The sequence below is a fragment of the Phyllobates terribilis genome, unplaced genomic scaffold (genome assembly GCF_046119375.1).
Source record: "Phyllobates terribilis strain yellow unplaced genomic scaffold, ASM4611937v1 Scaffold_1__5_contigs__length_1240528914, whole genome shotgun sequence".
Classification (NCBI taxonomy): domain Eukaryota; kingdom Metazoa; phylum Chordata; class Amphibia; order Anura; family Dendrobatidae; genus Phyllobates; species Phyllobates terribilis.
In genome coordinates, this window is record NW_027362761.1 from 255,692,395 (window position 1) to 255,708,475 (window position 16,081).

General features: G+C 45.1%; 1 protein-coding gene across 1 annotated transcript in view; it reads left to right on the forward strand.

Annotated features, from left to right (window-relative positions):
* Positions 1-3,148: 3,148 nt before the first annotated feature.
* Positions 3,149-16,081, forward strand: part of TEP1 (telomerase associated protein 1) — a 56,743-nt gene continuing 43,810 nt past the window's right edge. The window contains exons 1-6 of the mRNA XM_073671201.1: positions 3,149-3,303; positions 8,322-9,222; positions 9,309-9,449; positions 11,113-11,247; positions 11,386-11,547; positions 11,689-11,853. Of these exons, the coding sequence (XP_073527302.1) occupies positions 8,338-9,222; positions 9,309-9,449; positions 11,113-11,247; positions 11,386-11,547; positions 11,689-11,853 (1,488 nt within the window). The 5' untranslated portion in view covers positions 3,149-3,303; positions 8,322-8,337. The remainder of the gene's footprint in view (positions 3,304-8,321; positions 9,223-9,308; positions 9,450-11,112; positions 11,248-11,385; positions 11,548-11,688; positions 11,854-16,081) is intronic.

Sequence of the window (16,081 nt, forward strand, 5' to 3'; positions counted from 1 at the left end):
GAGCCATAGCGTTTTTTGGTCAATATGGCCGTGTGAGGGCTTATTTTTTGCGGGACGAGTTGTACTTTTAAACGCCATCACTGGTTTTACCATATCGTGTACTGGAAAACGGGAAAAAAAATTCCAAGTGCGGTGAAATTGCAAAAAATTGCAATTCCACAGTTGTTTTTTTCTTTTTGTTTTTTTTTACCAAGTTCACTGAATGCTAAAACTGATCTGCCATTCTTATTCTCCAGGTCATTATGAGTTCGTAGACACCAAACATGTACAGGTTCTTTTTTTATTAAAGTGGTGAAATAAAAATCCAAAGTTTGCTTAAAAAAAATAAATAAATGGCGCCATTTTCCGAGACCTGTAGCGTCTCAATTTTTCGGGATCTGGGGCCTTTGTGGGGCCATTTTCCTGTATGGAGGATTATGTGGGGCCCATTATTCTGTATGGAGGACGATGTGGGGCCCATTATTCTGTATAGAGGACTATGTGGGGCCCATTATTCTGTATGGAGGACTATGTGGGGCCCATTATTCTGTATGGAGGACTTTATGGGGCCATTATTCTGTATGGAGGATTATGTGGGGGCGATTATGCTGTATGGAGGACTATGTGGGGTCCATTATTCTGTATGGAAGACTGTGTGGGGCCATTATACTGTATGGAGGACTATGTGGGGCCCATTATTCTGAATGGAGAACTATGTGGGGCCCATTATTCTGTATGGAGGACTATGTGGGGCCCATTATTCTGTATGGAGGACTGTGTGGGACCATTATACTGTATGGTGGACTATGTGGGGCCCATTATTCTGTATGGGGGACTATGTGGGACCCATTATTCTGTATGGAGGACTATGTGGGGCCATTATTCTGCATGGAGGACTGTATGAGGCCATTATGCTGTAAGGAGGACTATGTGGGACCCATTATTCTGTATGGAGGACTATGTGGGGCCCATTATTCTGTATGGAGGACTATGTGGGCACATTATTCTGTATGGAGGACTATTTAGGGCAATTCTTCTATATGGAGGACTATGCAGGGCCCATTATTCTGTATCAAGCCCAGTATTCTGCTTGGAGGACTGTATGGGGCCATTATGCTGTATAGAGGACTATGTGGGACCCATTATTCTGTATGGAGGACTATGTGGAGCCCATTATCCTGTATGGAGGACTATGTGGGGCCCATTATTCTGTATGGAGGGCTATGTGTGGCCCATTATTCTGTATGGAGGACTATGTAGGGTCATTCTTCTATATGGAGGACTATGTGGGGCCCATTATTCTGTATGGAGGGCTATGTGGGGCCCATTATTCTGTATGGAGGGCTATGTGGGGCCCATTATTCTGTATGGAGGGCTATGTGGGGCCCATTATTCTGTATGGAGGACTATGTGGAGCCCATTATTCTGTATGGAGGACTATGTGGGGCCCATTATTCTGTATGGAGGACTATGTGGGGCCCATTATTCTGTATGGAGGACTATGTGGGGCCCATTATTCTGTATGGAGGACTATGTGGGGCCCATTATTCTGTATGGAGGGCTATGTGGGGCCCATTATTTTGTATGGAGGACTATGTGGGGCCCATTATTCTGTATGGAGGACTATGTGGGGCCCATTATTCTGTATGGAGGACTATGTGGGGCCCATTATTCTGTATGGAGGACTATGTAAGGCCATTCTTCTGTATGGAGGACTATGCAGGGCCATTCTTCTATGTGGAGGACTATGTGGGGCCCATTATTCTGTATGAAGGACTATGTGGGGCCCATTATTCTGTATGGAGGACTATGTAGGGCTATTCTTCTATATGGAGGACTATGTGGGGCCCATTATTCTGTATGGAGGACTATGTGGGGCCCATTATTCTGTATGGAGGACTATGTGGGGCCCATTATTCTGCATGGAGGACTATGTGGGGCCCATTATTCTGTATGAAGGACTATGTGGGGCCCATTATTCTGTATGGAGGACTATGTAGGGCTATTCTTCTATATGGAGGACTATGTGGGGCCCATTATTCTGTATGGAGGACTATGTGGGGCCCATTATTCTGTATGGAGGACTATGTGGGGCCCATTATTCTGCATGGAGGACTATGTGGGGCCCATTATTCTGTATGGAGGACTATGTGGGGCCCATTATTCTGTATGGAGGACTATGTGGGGCCCATTATACTGTATAGAGGACTATGTGGGGCCCATTATTCTGTATGGAGGACTATGTGGGGCCCATTATTCTGTATGGAGGACTATGTGGGGCCCATTATTCTGTATGGAGGACTATGTGGGGCCCATTATTCTGTATGGAGGACTATGTGGGGCCCATTATTCTGTATGGGGGACTATGTGGGGCCCATTATTCTGTATGGAGGACTATGTGGGGCCCATTATTCTGTATGGAGGACTATGTGGGGCCCATTATTCTGTATGGAGGACTATGTGGGGCCCATTATTCTGTATGGAGGACTATGTGGGGCCCATTATTCTGTATGGAGGACTATGTGGGGCCCATTATTCTGTATGGAGGACTATGTGGGGCCCATTATTCTGTATGGAGGACTATGTGGGGCCCATTATTCTGTATGGAGGACTATGTGGGGCCCATTATTCTGTATGGAGGACTATGTGGGGCCCATTATTCTGTATGGAGGACTATGTGGGGCCCATTATACTGTATGGAGGGCTATGTGGAGCCCATTATTCTGTATGGTTGGCCCATGCCTTTGTCCAAGTTTTTAATTTTGTCCCTCTGTGTGTTTGGCATCCCTGGTCTAAACTATTTGATGGCTACATATTTGGTGGTCAATCATCAGTTGTTTAATGGCCGCCATCACATAGTGTAAACCTGCCCCAAGACACCTGAGTGACGCTGAACCTTCCCTGAGAACCAAAACACTGGACGATGGCATTCACCACACCAATCCTTTCCTACTAAATCATCTGTAAAGACATAAAAACACAAATAAAGAATCCATCTTCCAAAAAAAACACTGATGGAAAACATAGTGTGAACTTGATGGCTTTTCCCAGCAGTGCGGTATACAGCACCATAGTGCTTATCTCCTCAGTGTAATCTTTACTGCCATAATGGACGTTCAGTTCATCAGTCAGCACAATAGAAATATGACCTCTGAGCTGCGGTTCTCGTGTGGGTGTGGGTGTGAGGAGATTGGCTGTGGAGAAAGCAGGAAGCAGGAAATAGCGAGTGACGAGGACGGTCCACGCAGGGATCAGCTGCCCGAGTGTCCGTGTATCTGTGCGGTGTGGAGCGCGGTCTGTGGTGACGGAAGCCGCACACAGCAGGTATAGTGGCGCCCTGTGTGACCATAGAGAAGCCGGAATGTCGCGTCCTCATGGAGGGAATGTGTGACAGGCCCCCGCCCTTCTCTAGCTCAGGAATGATGCGGCACGTCCAGCATGGCTGCGGAGTATCATAGCTAACCGTGCTGCCCTCTAGTGGTGGACAGTGAGATTACACGGGGGGATGACCAGCTCTGGGGTCGTACACGTAACCCTGAGGACACAGTGATACAGTGTGAGCCCTGCATCAGCCCAGATGATTGGCAGGTTGCACATGTTTAGTTTATGAGTGCTTTCACATCGCGTTCCAGCTCCGTTCAGTGGCCCTGTCCGGGCTAACGCCTGAAGCCCACCGCAAAATGGGATTTGGACATATGAGCCATAGACCATAATAGTGCTGATAGAGCGGACACGCCTGAAAATGATGCGGGTCGTAGCGCACGTTCTGCCGGCACCATTATAGTCTATGGCCCAGTTGGCGCATATGTCCGAATCAAGTTTTGTGGGGGGTTCCGACATAAGCTCCGATGGGGCCACCGAATGGGTGCCGGAACACAATTTGAAAGCTCTCTATTGTGTTTTACAGTTGTTTGGAATGGAAAACTAATTTTCATTAGTGGTCAGTGCTACCATGATGCCATAGTCTATACTAAATGCCTTAGGATCACAACGGACGCACAATGCTCCCCACAATATCAGAGGCTTATAATTCCGATTATAATACTGTGTGAGAGTAAAGGTCAGGTACAGCAGCCTGTAATGTGTGAATGGACGGCATGATCGACGTGGTGTCGAGATACATGGTGGTGTGTGGGTACCCTATGGCCCACTGTATGGAGACCCTGTGGCTGGTGAGGAAACGAAAAATTACAGGTCACTATTTTGAAAACACTCCTAACTAGGTACAGTCCAATCAGAGGGCTGATTAAAAAAAAAACCACTTCCAAAATGTTTCAAAAATTCTTCCAAAGCCGTTGCTTCGGGAAACGGTTCTGGAAGTGAAAAACTCCTTCAAAAACTTCCCAAAAAAGGACCGTCTCCTGATCGGTTTCCACAACCTCTTTCTCAGGCTGATTCCACTCCAAAAGCCATCTGACTAAATGCTCCAAATAATGATCATGCGACTTTCTATCTAAAAGAAAAAGACTTGCTGTTCACATGTTCAGCCTTTTGAGCTTTTTTTTTAGCTACTCCAGGCTTCCAAAGACTCCAAGCGGTTAAAAGAAGTGACCTGTCCATCCTTCCACTTTGAAGATGCTCTATACCAGAGGTCCCCAACCGCCGGTCCGCGGACCAGGACCGGGCCGTTGGGGTTTTTCAGCCGGTCCGCGGGGAGAGGGGGCCCCTCCAGCCTCCAGCAGGGCCGCCATCAGGGCATGACTGCCCTGACTCCAGTATGGGGCCCGGCCGGTAGGAGCCCCCTCGGAGCCCCCCTCTTGTGCGTCTCTCTCCTCATGGGGCCCCCGGCCGCATGCTAAGCGCCGGGTCCGGGACATCTTAGCGGTGCGCTGCTGCGGCAGCACCTTCATGATTCCCCTGACTTCCAGTCATGTGACGGCGCCGTCACATGGCCGGAAGTCAGGAGAACCTGGTGTCAGCGATTTGGACGAGCGCCAGGATTCTGCAGGGATCGCATGGGGGTAAGTATAACAAGTTTTATTTTTTTTTAAATACAATTAACTAGGAGTGGGGGGAATGGGAGATGCACATGGGGGGAGGGGAGAGATGAGAGATGCACATGGGGGAGGGGAGAGATGAGAGATCCACATGGGGGGGAGGGGAGAGATGAGAGATGCACATGGGGGAGGGGAGAGATGAGAGATCCACATGGGGGGGAGGGGAGAGATGAGAAATCCACATGGGGGGGAGGGGAGAGATGAGAGATGCACATGGGGGAGGGGAGAGATGAGAGATCCACATGGGGGGGAGGGGAGAGATGAGAGATGCACATGGGGGAGGGGAGAGATGAGAGATCCACATGGGGGGGAGGGGAGAGATGAGAGATGCACATGGGGGAGGGGAGAGATGAGAGATCCACATGGGGGGGAGGGGAGAGATGAGAGATCCACATGGGGGGGAGGGGAGAGATGAGAGATCCACATGGGGGGGAGGGGAGAGATGAGAGATGCACATGGGGGGAGGGGAGAGATGAGAGATGCACATGGGGGGAGGGGAGAGATGAGAGATGCACATGGGAGGGAGGGGAGAGATGAGAGATGCACATGGGAGGGAGGGGAGAGATGAGAGATGCACATGGGAGGGAGGGGAGAGATGAGAGATGCACATGGGAGGGAGGGGAGAGATGAGAGATGCACATGGGAGGGAGGGGAGAGATGAGAGATGCACATGGGAGGGAGGGGAGAGATGAGAGATGCACGGGGGGGTGAGAGATGCACGGGGGGTGGATGAGAGATGCACATGGGAGGGAGGGGAGAGATGAGAGATGAGAGATGCACGGGGGGGTGAGAGATGCACGGGGGGGTGAGAGATGCACGGGGGGGTGAGAGATGCACGGGGGGGGTGAGAGATGCACGGGGGGGATGAGAGATGCACGGGGGGGATGAGAGATGCACGGGGGGGATGAGAGATGCACGGGGGGGATGAGAGATGCACGGGGGGTGGATGAGAGATGCACGGGGGGTGGATGAGAGATGCACGGGGGGGATGAGAGATGCACGGGGGGTGGATGAGAGATGCACGGGGGGTGGATGAGAGATGCACGGGGTGGATGAGAGATGCACGGGGTGGATGAGAGATGCACGGGGGGTGGATGAGAGATGCACGGGGGGTGGATGAGAGATGCACGGGGGGTGGATGAGAGATGCACGGGGGGTGGATGAGAGATGCACGGAGGGGATGAGAGATGCACGGAGGGGATGAGAGATGCACGGAGGGGATGAGAGATGCACGGGGGGTGGATGAGAGATGCACGGAGGGGGGATGAGAGATGCACGGGGGTGAGCTGCACATGGGGGGGTGAGAGATGCACATGGGGGGGTTATGTTTACATAACTTTGTTGCCTTATGAAGGGCGGGGGGGGCCCCCAAAAATTTCTTGCATAGGGGCCCACTACAGTCTGTGTCCGCCCCTGGGATGAAGTAAATGCAGCTGAACAGCAGCTGTCAGGACAGCTGCCCTGTCCTGCTGCAGGGAGTGATGGGGCCTCAGTGATGCGGCTCCTGGCACAGCACATTATGTGGGGCTCCTGGCATAGCTCCTGGCGGGGACCTGGTCTACACTATATGATAAGTATGCACTAAACTCCAAATCCCTCCATTACCCCGCCCCCATATGACCAAAGCCCCGCCCACCCCACCCCCTCCTTGCTGGGCCATGGAAAAATGATCTTGCTTCAAGCCGGTCCCTGGTGCAAAAAAGGTTGGGGACCACTGCTCTATACTGTATAATGCAAGTCACTATAAAGTCGTCTTTTTGAGTGTTTTGGCAGCATATTTGATTGAAAAAAATAAATGGAGTTTAAAAAAAAAAAAAAAAAAAAAAAAAAAGCAGAGAGAATTCCAGTAAAAAAAAAAATCACAAAAAAAACGCCGGAAATTAAGAAAAAAAAAAAAAAAAAAAGCTTCAATACGAAAAAAAAGTGTCCGGCCCTTAGATCTTAACAGCTCATTTACATATAACAAAAGCATGGATTTCTCTGGAGTAAAACATCAGATCGCAGATAACAAGGTATCATTTTATTCAGTTTACTATGACCTACATGCCCTTATAGACAGCTTAGGAGGGTTGATCCTACTGATAGATTCCCTTTAATACATGCTGCATTTTGGACCCCATTAAAGCATTGATCCCTGTTTTTGTATTTTGAGATTGGGCCCTTAGAATAATATCCTTGAGAATGCCCAGATTACCCACTTCCATACTGATCAAAGGGAAACTTGTCAGTTCCCCTAACTGTTGGAAATCGCTATTAGAGTATGCACACACGCCGAGTTTTTTTTAGCAGGAAGATACTTCAGGAAACGCCAGTGCCTTTTTGTTAGTGTGTTTTTAGTAATTTCCTGAGTACTTTTTTGACATTTTTGACAGCCAGCATACTTTTTAGTGTTTTTTTTTTACACCATTTTACTTGTATTATAAAGTATAGCGCAGGGATGTCGAACTCATATACACAGAGGGTCGCTAAGTATGCGAGCATGAAATATATGAAATTTAAATAGCATTACTGCCCTAGAAAATAGAAATAACTGAGAAATCTTAGCGCATAAATTGGCCAATTCATGTGTACCTGGTAGCCACGTTAAGGCGTTTCTCGATAACAGGACCCTATCAATGTGAACTCCTCTCTAAGAGATCAAAGTCTGCATGTGTATGGGAAGACAAGATCCTGATTTTTTTCTGTTTATCTGTATAGGCTTTCTGACTGCGCACTCTGCCTGTAGGCCACAGGCGGTTTTAATTGCAGCAGGAGCTTACCTTCCCATACACATGCAGACTTTGATCTCTTAGAGAGGAATTCACATTGATAGGTTCCTGGTATCGAGAAATGCCTTACTGTGGCTACCAGATACACACGAATTGGCCAATTTATGCACTAACATTTCTCAATTATTTCTATTTTCTACAGCAGCAATGCTATTCAAATTTCATATATTTCATGTTCGCATACTTAGCGTTGCAGAGTGCTGCTTTATTTGTTAGTTGTATATGGAGGTAGCTGCTCCTAGTAAGCACCTGTACACACCTGTTTCTTGTTTTGGATGTGGTGGTCAGTTTTTTCTGTTTTTAGTCTGGGGAAGTGACTTGCCTCCAGAATAGTTATGGCTCATATATATATATAATATGCAGCAGAATAAATGTGCATTGGTTATCTGTTGAGCCTAAGTTTACTGAAACGACAGTGACCAGTAAAGACTTTTTTATGATTTCTTAACTGGTACGTTGTGCATATATATCATGGTGTAGGGATTAGATAAACAGGCATCCGTAATTGCAGTAAATAGATGTTTTCTTTCCACATGTAAATTATCTTGTCGCCTAATATGGTATATTACAATTTTAGGTCCAGAACTTGCATCATGCCTTCTTCTGACTGTGGCCCTCTTCTGGAGAATACTGGCTTGCGTGGAACAAGGCAGATATCACAGCCTCGGCGAAGACTTGCTTTGACCTTGCCTGGTTGTGATCGGTTGGGAACAACTATTCAATCTAAAATGGAGCTCAGTGCACCTACAAATGAATTGCTTCAACCATCCTGGGAGAAAGGACCTCTTGGTCCTCTTATGACCACTAATTCCATTTTATCGAGTAGTCTGAAACTATCTGTTCAATCCTTGTCATCATCAAACCTCTCATCCACCTTTAACTCTATTTTGAATAGCGGCTCTTCTATGACCTCTCATTCATCTCTAGACAATAAACCTTTATCTACACCATTTTCGGGCATACTAAGCTCAACCACAGTTTCAACTACTAATAGTTGTCTAACAACTGAGGTTGCTTCTTCTGCCCTTACCTCCAACATTTTATTGTCCACTAAATGTGTAGGAAGGTCCTCCTCTTCTTTCTCTGCTGAGGTGGATATATCTCCTAATTCATCTTCAACTACTAAGCTTGATACTTCCAGAATCCTATTGTCCACTAAGCGAAATGAAATCTTTGTGTCACCTTTAACTACAGATGTGACCATGAAACTTAATTCTACTTTGATACCGAATGTTGAAGCCTCTACACATTACTCCAGTAATACTGTGTTTTCTTCTATGAGTCTGCAAGAGCCTAGCAAGAGTATTGTGACTAAGCCTACCATTGAAGGTAGAATAACTTCAGAACTTCAATCCTCTTTAATTGCCGATGAGACAAAAGAGCTTGAATTACAAGATGATGTGGAAGATAACACATTTTTACCCATATCCCTTGAACAAGAGGAGCAGTCCAGTGAAATATCTATGCCACAAGTTGAGGTATATTAAAGCCATAGAATTTCTTGGTGATGTGTTGACAAGCTGATATGTTGAAAAGTTTATAGATTGTGTGCTTTCCATCACAGCTTTCCATGGAGTATTGGCCATCACAATTTCCTCAACCTTCAGAGACTGAAAGCCTTGCCCCCAAAAAAGTGAAACATGTGGAGGAAAAACCTGACATTCTTGATATTGACAATTCAGACAACTTAGTCAAGCAGAAGAAGGTCAGTGTTATATTTCTTATATTAAATTTCATAATATATGTTTATGGAGGTTGATGCTCTATATTTCTCTTACCTAGCTGTAAACCCTTGTTTCCCTGCTGAGGCCACTGCTAAACAGAATTTAGAAACTTACGGAAGAAGACTTATTATTTTTATAGTTTTTTAAGGTTGAAGGTAAACACAAGTCGTTCAAGTTTACCTATATCTTAACATGTTTATCCACCGGAAGGCAAAAACCCCATGAGGGAGATGGTAATTGCTCCTCATTAGATGAAAAATTCCTTGGATTCACATCCCATCACACAATCGAGTATCCATAACCTGTAATATTATATATTTTCAAGAAAGGCATCTAGGCCCTCCTTGAACTTTCATAGTGTAGCAAACATTATTCCATCATGCGGCAGAGAGTTCCATAGTCTCACTGGTCTTACAGTAAAGAATCCGCGTCTGTGATTATGATTAAACCTTCTTTCCTCCAGACTTAGAGGATGCCCCCTGTCACCGACAAAAGCCTATGTGTAAAAAGATCATTAGAAAGATATCTGTACTGTCCCTTCATATATTTGTACATTGTAATAAGGTCGCCCCCAAGCCTTTGTTTTTCCAAACTGAATAACTTCAAGCTTGATCACAATGGAAATTGTTTCAATCTGTTTATAGAGAAATAATATGGCCGTAAAAAGCCAGAATGTTTTAATTCAAAGGTTTTGGTTTTTTTTCGACCAGAGGCAACAACCTGTTCCTGTTCTATTGGCGTATCGCCCTGGGTCTTACTCCCAGCACCCTTAGCAATCATTTTAATTGATTTTCCAGGTCAAGGTCAGCCAGACATTTTCACTGTTGAGGACTTGTAGAATATCATGGTGACAACAAGATTGCTCACCTGATTTTCTATTTTTTTCTGCTCAACTTCTCAAAAAGGCAGCCAATGTTTTTTTTTATGGATAAATTGAAATACCATAATAAATCACAAATATAGTAAATGATATATCTATATTGCTGATAATACTAATATAAACACATCGACAGCATGGTGAAATTTAGCATAATGATAATAATTATTTCTTGGAAAAAAGTTTGTTGCTTTTTCAGTTTAAAAAAACACTGAGAACAGTCCTCCATTTTACTCACTATTTAGGAATTTTCGGATGGTTGGCCACCTTGAGTGGCCGTTCAGATAAATGACCCTCCTTGTAATACTAAAGCAGGCTCAGCAGTGGAAAACCGGGAGCTGCTCATAGAACGGCTCCCACTTTTATTTCATAAAAGGGGTCCCGAGCATATAGACAAGGGTTGTCTTATGACCCCTGTAAAGATAAATTGTGAAATTAATTGGCACTATTTGGACTCAGATAAAAATAAACAATTTGGTAAATTTTAAATGTCCAGTTATGAATGTAATGTGCTTTATATGTTTACTCTTTGTTTATTATTACATGTGAATAATAACTTTTCACATTTAAAAGGGTTGATGTAGATGCCTTTTTTACACTACTGTAAGCATGATGGGGTATAGCAATAAAAACTGTTACAATGCCAAATTCTGCTGTATACAATGTTAGAGAACTGGTTGTTAGTGCCACAATATTCAGAGTGCATTTAATATAATTTGTATTTTGTTGCATTTTTTCTGCTATGACCTTTATTCTGTATTTTACAGATGGCTTTAATTTCTGCTGTATGTTGCTCACTGGTAAATTCACCCAAGTTCACCGATTCGTCAGACATTACCCGGGCTGATATTAAAAACTTGTGTGAAAATATTGCTCAATTTGATCCAGAGTTTATATTAAAGGTAAGAAGATTTAATTAGTCCATATTATCAGCCAGTATTTACCGGTGATGTATCATGTGAGGGAAACTGCAAGGAAGTAAAAAATGGGTTATAATCCTCTGTTTCGGAGCTGACATGATGATTACTTGGTCTCTGCAGGTTGCTCTTTATACACGACAAGAGCTCAATATACGGACTACTGCCAATTTTCTACTCGCCCTGTCGGCTTTTCTTCCTACCTGTCAACCACATCTACGAAGGTACCTGTGCTCTTCTGTGCAGCTACCAAGTGACTGGATGGATGTACCACGGATGTACCAGGTTTGAATTTTTGCAAAAAGAAATGTGTATGAAACACTATTAAAATTTCTATCTATCTATCGATCTATCTTTCATGACGGTCTGGTGTATTGGATAGCTATAGTTTTAATTTTCTGCCTTCAATTTGTATTTAATATACAGAGCTTAGCAGGGAAAGGAGATAAACTGGCTCCACTGCCTTCCTGCCTCCGTAGAGCATTGACCCTCAAGTTCCAAGAGTTCAGTGAATATCAGCTTGCAAAATACAATACTCGAAAACAGCGTGGGAAAAATGCCTCCAAGAAAAAGAAGGAAAAGAAGACTAGGGTAAGAGTGTGTCGTCCAAACAACTTTTTTTTGGGTTGCACACTTTGTGACTTAAAGAGAGCCTGTCAGCACGATTTTGTAATGTAAACTAAAGACATGGGTGTAATGGCGGTGTAATACTGATTACATTGATACCTCTGGTGAAGAAATCTTCATTGTTTTTCTTCTATAATCACCATTTGAAGTTTTCGGCAAATTAGATTTCGGTGCACAGGGACCGGACTGTGATAAGGGTCTTCTCCCCCCTATCTGTGATTCCTCAGCCCCTCCGCCTATCTCCGGTCTGTAAATAACAAGTCACTGCTGAGCTCTCAAACAGAGGAGGCAAGTCATTCACAGACCGGAGGCAGGCGGAGGGGCTGAGGAATCAGAGATAGGGAGGAGAAGACCACGTGTACAGTTCGGCCCCTGTGCATCGAAATCTAATTAGCAAAGAACTTCATATGGTGATTAAAGAACAACAAAGGGATTTCTTCACCATAGATATCAATGTAATCAGTATTACATCGCCATTATCATCATGTCTTTACATTACAAAATCCTGCCAACGGGTTCTCTTTAAGCTCTGTTCATATAATGTATGAACTGTGTGGTCGGCACATGCTTCTAATGTGCATGTGTGCCTTTTCAGAATTTGACCATTAAGTAGTTGGTATATTACCTTTTTAAAGTGTATTGAAAAATGTAGCCTATACAACTATGTGGCTGAAGACAAAAAGGATATCATGTAACATACAATTTAGACAACAGAAATTATGGTATTCAGCCACATATATATGGAACATATGTTCTGTGATACTATTCAAATCTATCTCTGAAATATAGACCCCCAAATGTCATGTGAACAGAGCCTTAAAGTGAACCTGTCATCAGGTTCATGCAGCCTGAACCACATGCAGTATAAATCGGGCATTGGTTGTGTGACTGCAGACTTGTATGTTTTTCCCTATAATGCTGCAGTGTTTCAGAATAAACTTACTTTGAAAACCGGCTGGGAAAAATGTGTCTCCGCTGACCATTATAATGTGGTCTCCAGTTGGCTTCTTCCCGCCTCTCCCATCTTGATTGACACTGAGAGATCTGTTAGTCATGCGGAGTAGGAGGCCGGTGACTGCATTGGACTAGTCATCAAAGACGCATATAGTAGTTCTTTTCAAAGTATGTTTACTCACATGGTTTCAGAATAAAGTGTAACTGGCTGCAAACATGTAAACTCTTATTCCTTCAGACGCCACTATAAACCACTCTTATATTTTTGTTCATTGAATGGGCGGATTAAGCTGCCACCAGACCCATCTGACATTTACTTGTCTCCCCTGGGAACAATGGATTGGGAACGTTGAAGTCCAACATGACTGATGCTTCTTTATCCTGACACCTTTCATTCATTCTGTGAATGGATGAGGTTCCTGGCAGTTGTGTAACACAGTATACAGTGGGTACGGAAAGTATTCAGACCCCTTTAAATTTTTCACCCTTTGTTTCATTGCAGCCATTTGGTAAATTCTAAAAAGTTCATTTTTTTTCTCATTAAAGTACACTCTGTACCCCATCTTGACTGAAAAAAAAACAGAAATGTAGAAATTTTTGCAAATTTATTAAAAAAGAAAAACTGAAATATCACATGGTCATAAGTATTCAGACCCTTTGCTCAGTATTGAGTAGAAGCACCCTTTTGAGCTAGTACAGCCATGAGTCTTCTTGAGAACGAGGCAACTAGTTTTTCACACCTGGATTTGGGGATCCTCTTCCAATCTTTCTTGCAGATCCTCTCCAGTTCCGTCAGGTTGGATGGTGAACGTTGGTAGACAGCCATTTTCAGGTCTCTCCAGAGATGCTCAATTGGGTTTAGGTCAGGGCTCTGGCTGGGCCAGTCAAGAATGGTCACAGAGTTGTTCTGAAGCCACTCCTTTGTTATTTTAGCTGTGTGCTTAGGGTCATTGTCTTTTTGAAAGGTGAATCTTCAGCCAAGTCTAAGGTCCAGAGCACTCTGAAAGAGGTTTTCATCCAGGATATCTCTGTACTTGGCCGCATTCATGTTTCCTTTAATTGTAACCAGTCGTCCTGTCCCTGCAGCTGAAAAACACCCCTATAGCGTGATGCTGCCACCACCATGTTTCACTGTTGGGATTGTATTGGGCAGATCATGAGCAGTGCCTGGTTTTCTCCATACATACCGCTTAGAATTATCACCAAAAAGTTCTACCTTCATCTCATCAGACCAGAGAATCTTATTTCTCATAGCCTGGGAGTCCTTCATGTATTTTTGAGCAAACTCTATGCGGGCTTTCATATGTCTTGCACTTAGGAGAAGCTTCCGTCGGGTCACTCTACCATAAAGGCCAGACTGGTGGAGGGCTGCAGTGATAGTTGACTTTGTGGAACTTTCTCCCATCTCCCTACTGCATCTCTGGAGCTCAGCCACAGTGATCTTGGGGTTTTTCTTTACCTCTCTCACCAAGGCTCTTCTCCCATGATTGCTCAGTTTGGCTGGACGGCCAGGTCTAGGAAGACTTCTGGTGGTCCCAAACTTCTTCCATTTAAGGATTATGGAGGCCACAGTGCTCTTAGGAACCTTGAGTAATGCAGAAATTCTTTTGTAACCTTGGCCAGATCTATGCCTTGACACAATTCTGTCCCTGAGCTCAGGGCCGGCTCCAGGTTTTTCTGGGCCCCGGGCGAAAGAGTCTCAGTGGGCCCCTTTAATACATACCACGATTCATGATGCACAGATACAGCAGAGAAATATATATATATATATATATATATATATATATATATATATATATATATATATATATATATATATATATATATATATATATATATATAGTACAATGCAAAGATTTCACTTCTTACATTACATGAGCGATATCTATTGTAAATTCCACAATAGCTCAGAAACCGGCGAATTGTTCCACATTGTATACTGGCCGCCATATAACGCCCCATACGGAATACTGGCCCCCATATAACGCCCCATACGGAATACTGGCCCCCATATAAGGCTCCATGCAGGCTGTTACCCCCCCCCCCCCCCTTATAATGCCCCATGCAGGCTGTCACCCCTCCTCTTTATAATGCACCATGCAGGATGTACCCCCCTCTTTATAAGGCCCCATGCAGGATGTCACCCCCCTCTCTTTGTAATGCCCCATGCAGGATATCACCCCCCTCTCTTTGTAATGCCCCATGCAGGATGTCACCCCCCTCTCTTTGTAATGCCCCATGCAGGATGTCACCCCCCTCTCTTTGTAATGCCCCATGCAGGATGTCACCCCCTCTCTTTATAATGCCCCATGCAGGATGTCACCCCCTCTCTTTATAATGCCCCATGCAGGATGTCACCCCCCCCCTCTCTTTATAATGCCCCATGCAGGATGTCACCCCCCCCTCTCTTTATAATGCCCCATGCAGGATGTACCCCCCCTCTTTATAAGGCCCCATGCAGGCTGTCACCCCCTCTCTTTATAATGCCCCATGCAGGCTGTCACCCCCTCTCTTTATAATGCCCCATGCAGGATGTCACCCCCCTCTCTTTATAATGCCCCATGCAGGATGTCACCACCCTCTCTTTATAATGCCCCATGCAGGCTGTCACCACCCTCTCTTTATAATGCCCCATGCAGGCTGTCACCACCCTCTCTTTATAATGCCCCATGCAGGCTGTCACCACCCTCTCTTTATAATGCCCCATGCAGGATGTCACCACCCTCTCTTTATAATGCCCCATGCAGGATGTCACCCCCTCTCTTTATAATGCCCCATGCAGGATGTCACCCCCCCTTCTTTTTATAATGCCCCATCCAGGATGTACCCCCCCCCTCTCTCTATAATGCCCCATGCAGGATGTCACCCCCTCTCTCTATAATGCCCCATGCAGGATGTCACCCTCCCCTCTCTTTATAATGCCCCATGCAGGAAGTCACCCGCCCCATCCAGGATGTACCCCCCCCTCTCTCTATAATGCCCCATGCAGGATGTCACCCCCTCTCTCTATAATGCCCCATGCAGGATGTCACCCCCTCTCTCTATAATGCCCCATGCAGGATGTCACCCCCCCCATATTATGCCCCATACAGGATGTCACCCCCCCCCCATATTATGCCCCATGCCTCCATACATTAAAAAAAAAAGTCAAATACTCACCTCACTCCTCCTCACCTGCTGCAGCTGCTCGGGTCCGGACTCCAGCGTCGCCGGTATCTTCCCGCTCTGCGCTCCCTGT